This window comes from Zingiber officinale, chromosome 1A (assembly GCF_018446385.1).
Source record: "Zingiber officinale cultivar Zhangliang chromosome 1A, Zo_v1.1, whole genome shotgun sequence".
NCBI lineage: Eukaryota > Viridiplantae > Streptophyta > Magnoliopsida > Zingiberales > Zingiberaceae > Zingiber > Zingiber officinale.
Window position 1 is genome coordinate 79,242,119 of NC_055987.1, and position 6,743 is coordinate 79,248,861.

The 6,743-nt window shown below is 39.6% G+C and overlaps 1 protein-coding gene across 2 annotated transcripts; it reads right to left on the minus strand.

Moving 5' to 3' along the window:
- Window positions 1–3,931: 3,931 nt before the first annotated feature.
- Window positions 3,932–5,958, minus strand: LOC122026358. Of its 2 annotated transcripts, none has more exons than XM_042585045.1 (7): window positions 5,663–5,958; window positions 5,469–5,540; window positions 5,151–5,215; window positions 4,628–4,754; window positions 4,452–4,532; window positions 4,268–4,384; window positions 3,932–4,172 (listed from the first exon to the last, which is right to left on the minus strand). In XM_042585045.1, the coding sequence occupies exons 1-7, from the start codon at window positions 5,786–5,788 to the stop codon at window positions 4,128–4,130; spliced, it is 633 nt and encodes a 210-aa protein (XP_042440979.1). In that variant the 5' UTR covers window positions 5,789–5,958; the 3' UTR covers window positions 3,932–4,127. The 2 variants fall into 2 exon arrangements, with proteins under 2 accessions (XP_042440979.1, XP_042440987.1); XM_042585053.1 differs by having other exon boundaries at window positions 4,268–4,375; window positions 5,663–5,953.
- Window positions 5,959–6,743: the final 785 nt, after the last annotated feature.

The following is a 6,743-nucleotide window of genomic DNA, read 5'->3' on the forward strand; positions in this document are numbered from 1 at the left end:
TAGGGACCGAGAGGAGTGTAGGACCGTTGGGTCGAGCAGTCTTCCTTCCCGGTTTCTCGTCCCTCGAACGCCGCGCACGTTCTTCTCGCCCACCGGTGTACTCTTCCGCGGACACCTCGTCCCTCGGACGCACCGAGCCCGTCGGCTCTCTCCCGTGACGTCCTTCTCGCTAGCCGCGTCTTCCGCTCGACTTCCTGTGTTCCTAACCTCCTGCACACTTAGACACAAGGGTTAAACAAACGCAGGACCTAACTTAGCTTGTTTGATCACATCAAAACACCTTGGGGTTCCAACAATAAAAAGAATCAAAAAGGTAGAAGAAAGGTGCGGTGCTACCAGTGTCAGAAGGAGGGACACCTAAGGGAAGACTGCCCAGAACTCAAGAAGGTCAAAATGAAGACACCCAAGAAACACAACCTAAAAGCAACTTGGGACACCTAAGGGAATGAAGCGCACAATAGAAGCTTAAAACAGAAAAGCGTACAAGTGTAGAAAGAATGCTTGAGTTCTCAGTTCATTCAGCTTCTGGACCAAGGCTATATTTATAGTCTTGGTCGGGGCGCCTGGAAGGGTTCCGGGTGCCCTGGGGGAGATAAAAATTTATCCCCCAACGTCCAGAACGCGAAAGACGCGTTCTGGTCAAACTTCACGTTCCGGGCGCCTCGGACAGTTTCGGGCTCCCCGGAGCAAAAAGTCAACTCTGGTTGACTTTTGCGTCCGGGACCTCTGCTCTGTTTTAGTCCCGCCTCGGTCCGGGTCTTCCGCTCCGGATCCGCTTACATGGGTGATCTCTGCCATCTGGAAAAGGGCTCACCCGAACCCAACTTCCGGTCTTCTCAAGCGGGCTTCCCTCCGGCTTCTCGTCCCTCGGAATTGCCGCGTGTTTCCTTCTCGTCCGCCAGCGTACTCATCCGCAGTCTTCGTCCCTTGGTCGCTGCGTCTTCCGCTCGACTACCTGTGTTCCTAAGCTCCTGCACACTTAGACACAAGGTTAGAAACAACGCAGGACCTAACTAAACTTGTTGATCACACCAAAACAACCTGGGGTTCCAACAAGGAGGAATTGGTTTTGGTCTCCCGATAAAATTAAGCATCCCGTGTTCGCCCCGAACACACAACTTAATTTTATCAATAATAATTCATTCCACTAGAGAACTATTATTGAACTACCGCACCAATCCCAAATTACATTTTTGGGCTCCTTCTTATTATGAGTGTGTTAGTCTCCCTGTATTTAAGATGTCGAGTGTCCACTAATTAAGTGAGTTACTGACAACTTATTTAATTAATATCTTAATCCAAGAATAGTACCACTCAACCTTATCGTCATGTCGGACTAAGTCCACCTGCAGGGTTTAACATGACAATCCTTATGAGCTCATCTTGGGGACACTATCAACCTAAATCTCTAGGACACAGTTTCCTTCTATAACCAACAACACACACTATAAGTGATATCATTTCCCAACTTATCGGGCTTATTGATTTATCGAACTAAATCTCACCCATTGATGAATTAAAAAAATAAATATCAAATATATATGCATGTTATTATATTAGGATTAAGAGCACACACTTCCATAATAACTGAGGTCTTTGTTCCTTTATAAAGTCAGTATAAAAGAAACGACCTCTAATGGTCCTACTCAATACACTCTAAGTGTACTAGTGTAATTATATAGTTAAGATAAACTAATTTTTAATTACACTACGACCTTCCAATGGTTTGTTCCTTTCCATTTCGGTCGTGAGCTACTGTTTATAATTTATAAGGTACTGATAACATCATTTTCTGTATGTGACACCACATACTATATTATCTACAATATAAATTAATTGAACAACTACAACTAAATGTAGACAATTTGACCAAATGTGATTCTTTATTCAAAATAAATGTTTACAAAAGCTTAGGCTTTCAGTATACACTCTAACACTACCCACTCTGTCTCACCATCGTATGTGAGATGGCTGACTGGCGTCAGGGGTGAACAGGACATGTGATTTGCATCATATGCATGATTGCATTTATTACTTGTGTTTGCTGCATATTTGGCGGATATATATGATAGACATGCATACAGGAGATATGACATTTTTGGTCTGATGACCTTATTATTCTGATAGGAGGTCCTGGTGAGTACAACTTCTCCTATTTCCTTCAGTTTTGCATTTTCTATTATTATTCCAGGAGACTGTACCCATAATTGTTACTATTGGTTATTTCCTACTATGCATGTCAGCTTGGTATCCGCTGAATGTTGGACTCACTCCGTTGATATATTTTCTATTTCAGGTTGAAGCTGTCAAGAGCTTTCAGTCGCTAGTCCCCACTAGGTGTCGAGGTGGTTTTATATTATCGGACTTGTGTTTCCTTGTTAGTGAACTACATACTTGTGATGTATGTATTTTGCACTTTGGATTTTATATCATTCTCGGGATGATGCCCATGTTTCCGCTGCGAAGGTTTTCCGTTATGTTTTGTTTTCACCGTTGTAGTGGAGTAGATTTTTACTATTATAACTGCGTGGTTGTGTCAGTCGGATGCTTTATATAAACTGCGTGAAATGCTTATCTTATTTCATTATATATGTTCCAACCGTTTTGGCCGAGGTTTGTGAGCCCTGAGGGCTTTGTAGTAAGTTTCAGATTATCACTCATACAGGGGAGATACTGTCAAAATTTTCTCGATATGGACTCCTTCGGAGTGTGACACAAATAATGCCAAAATGATGTAGCTGAGATCTACTCCTATAGTGGAGGGTTGAATCAAATAACAACTCTTCTACATTGGATGATCAATGAGGTGGATTTTTTGGATGGGGAATGAGAAATGTCCCACTTGCATACGATAGAGAAAATATTAGTGGGTTCCGGGCGGTGAACCTTACAAAGCTCTTGAGTTAAACGAACGGTAGCTAGGGAAAGTTAAATGTAAGGAATATACAAGAGTATTAAGGTTTTTTAAACTACCTTTCGAGGATAACAATATTTGATATTTACAGGTGATGAGGGCAGACTGTATTTCTCATGGATAGTAACGAAATATTATTGCCACGAGAAGCGTGACTCTGGCTACTTGAATGATCTTCTAGATGTGTTGTCTTTTTAATTTTTTAAGTTGATATTATTTATTTAATTTATGTGATTAATTTTAGAGAGGATGGATTTAATTCTATGAAAATTTTTTATGACTATTAGAATAAATTAGGAAGTGCTCATAATGAGATGTTTTATCAATTTAAGTTATTAGTTTAATCATTAAATTTATCAGTTAATTCGTTGAAGTATCTGGAAAATTGTGAAGGTACTCTTATTGTCCGAGAGCAATATTGCTATTTATGTCTTATGTTCATTGGATGAGATGCTGGCGGACATCCTGTTCGAATAATAAAACTCAAGAGCCTATTGTTTTGCTAAAATATTGGAATTCTGGGCATGGGGGCTTGTGAGAGGCCCGCATAAGGGACTCGGCCTTGGGGCTAATCATAATCAGAAGTGTTGACTTTTTGGAATGAAAACTCAAGAGCAGTTGTTTCATTCATCAGTCTAAGATGTCGTAGTTCGGATCTTCTGTTTCCATTTTTCTCTATTTCCATGTTTTATTGTCGATCGGACGGATCAGATTATATCTCAATGCATCATGACATCTTTAAGATGTGTGCAATATTCTCGTGATTTGCAAAGCATTATTGAGATGTGATCTGATCCGTCCGATCGACAGTGGAACATAAGGACAGAGAGAAATGAGGACAGAGGATCCAAATTGAAGATGTCGACTTCTATGAGAAGTCCACGAGACTGAGAGGAGTCGTAGGAGGTACATTACAAGGTATCAAAATTCGATATGATTTATGAACTCGATCTATTGAGTAATTGGTTTGTCTCCCTCTCCTTGGTCCGACTGAGCCCCTAAATGGTACATGAGGGATAGAGAATTTCTTAGAGTATGTATTCACTTTTCCTTTATTGAACACATGAGATTCTTTTTAACACTATTATATACCGTGGAATTAGCAGAATCGTGCTAACTTTAATGAATCAGAGAAGAAAAAAATGTAAGTGGAAATAAAGAAAAAACAAGAATGTGGAGAACTTTATGCTGTACTGATTTGGATGGGATGCTGTCACACTATTTGTTCTTCCCTTTCACCACTGTTGGTACGAACTCTCTGTTAAACAAATAAATACATGTTTCCAGTAAGTAACCTCAATAAACAAGTTTTCATATTATTTTTTTTCATAAAAAATGTTAATTGTTACTTACTCGATGTTGCTCTAGCTGACACTGTAGTTGTGCTCTTTGAACCATTGCTATCAATCTCATGACCACGTAAAAGGGAATTATAATTCCACAAGCTCTAAGGGCAAACACCTGATCAAACTAAAATTACGTTGACAAAAAGCTAAGCAGAAATTTAACTTGGACTCAACCAAACCCATCTACTCACAGTGAGAATGCTAAATGCATATTGCCCAGATCCCAACATCATTACAGTGAAGAAATTCCTTGCTAGCAACATAACTGTCAACTGCACAAGAATCAAGCAGCGATAGTATGCTTTAGTATATGTAAAAGATTGGGTTTCTAGTGACAAAATTTGCTGTTAATGTAAAATATGTTCACCATGATTGCCACAGACCGGCAGACAATGGCACCTCTTTGCGATGAAGTGGAGCACTCTACATAATTATAGCCAGTTCCACCACTGTTTTCATCATTGAAATCATGGCTTTCAGCATCATGACTTATCCTGGTAATCAATAATTAAAAGCGTTTATCATCTGTTGCATGCGTTGGTGTAAATTGATAATTAAGGGAAGAAATATATTTATCAGATTTCGGAATATACGGACATCAAAATCCATGAATTGGATTTGATAATATGGAAACACAAGCAAACGAATTTGATATGCTGTCTTTAGGGTCAGTATCATGCAAGTTGGTGGCTGTGGTCTGTTATCTACTCATCTTTTCAATTACTGCAAGCGTACAAAATCTAGTAGCATTTGGCAACTCATAAGGGCCCATTAAATAAAATGATTTGAAAGCACAACTAAATGACTGTTGATAATGCGTGTTTGTTAAGGAACAAACACATCTTGCTAAAAAACAATATAATAAATAAGGCCTAGGAAGTTGAAGATACCTTATGGTCACGACCACATCCACCATTGCCTTCTTTTCTGAAAAGGTGTACCCTGGTTCAAATACCTGTCAAAAAATTGTTTAAAAGTATTCTGATAAAAAAGGAATGGCATTAAGAATTCGGTTCTTATAGTTTATTTGGAAATATGTAATTATTATGAAGTTTAAGCTTTACGTGATCCATATATATATATATATATATATAAAACTTGGAAGCTTGACTCTCCTTAGTCTTCATACTCGAGCAATCCCAGAGGAAAGTATACCGAACAGGATGCGATATAGAGAAATTTATACGAAGAACAGAATCAAATAAAACCTGACGGCAAATTTCACAAACATTGCTTCCTTTCTCGTCGCACCACCGCTGCACGCACTCTCTGTGAGCAAACTGGAACGAGGGCAGCCTCAAATTAGTCTCGCGTATCCAAATAAGAATCGCAATTTCATCGCCAACTGAGAAAGGGAATCAAACAATAAAGATGGAAATTAAACAATCAAAGGATTTGCCACCTTGAGAGTTCCGGAGCAGGCGCATGGGGATTCCATGCTTGTGGATCTTTCGTCCTCCTCTTCATGGCAGATTTTACAGAGATAGGTGGAAGGAGGAGGAGAAGGAGGTGCCTTTTCATGGGCCATAAGCAATCTGATTTCTTGTTTGACTCCCAATTCCGCTCCTCTTCCTCTTAGTTTGCTTCATCCCTTGCCTTCTAACTTGTTAAATAGGGAAAGGAAGTAGGAATAGAGAATTAAGGGGTACAATATCTATCCATTAAGCTGAAGAGGAGTCCAACTCATAGGGAGAGGGACACGGTTTCTCCTTCCTATGTACTTGGTGGGCAAAGAAGTTGACCAATAAAATTTTGATTTATGACAGCAAATATCCATTAAGTTTGTATATAAATTACGGCAATGTCACTAGACCTGGATCGGTACGGTATACCGTACCCAAAGTCGAATACCGTATACCGTACCAAAAAAATCGGTATTCTAAGAAATGATACCGATACCGTACCGACATTTCGGTATACCGAAATATCGGTACGGTATCGGTAAAATACCGTCATGCCGAAGTTATATATATATTACATATAATATATAAAAAAATAATTCTCTTGTAATGAAGGCAGTGATCATATAAGAACAAGAGTTGGGATTTCGGACCCAAATATGCAAGATTGAAGATTAAACCAGTAGCTAGTGGTCCCAGGGTGATGGCTCGCCGGAGATTTGTCGAAATCTTGCCAGAAATAACTAAATGCTAGCTGGAAAAATAGGGGAAGCATATAGGCTTCAATCCCTACTAAAAATACCATAAATCCACCAAAGAAACAAAAGCTAAAACTCATCGGAAAATCGGACAAGAACTTGCGCAAGCATAACTCTCAGAACAAAGCTCGGTAATTAGATTTCTTCAGATTCAATGAAGGGAAAAAAATATTAGGGATGGAGAAGAAGTTTCTAAGTTGTTGTGCATCTTCTCCAGCGACTACGTGCGGTGGTTGACTGTGGAAGGAAAGAATCACGAGTCGTGACGTGTGCACCGACGGCGCAAGGAGAGAACATGGTTTGGGGCCGTTTAGGGTTTGGTTTA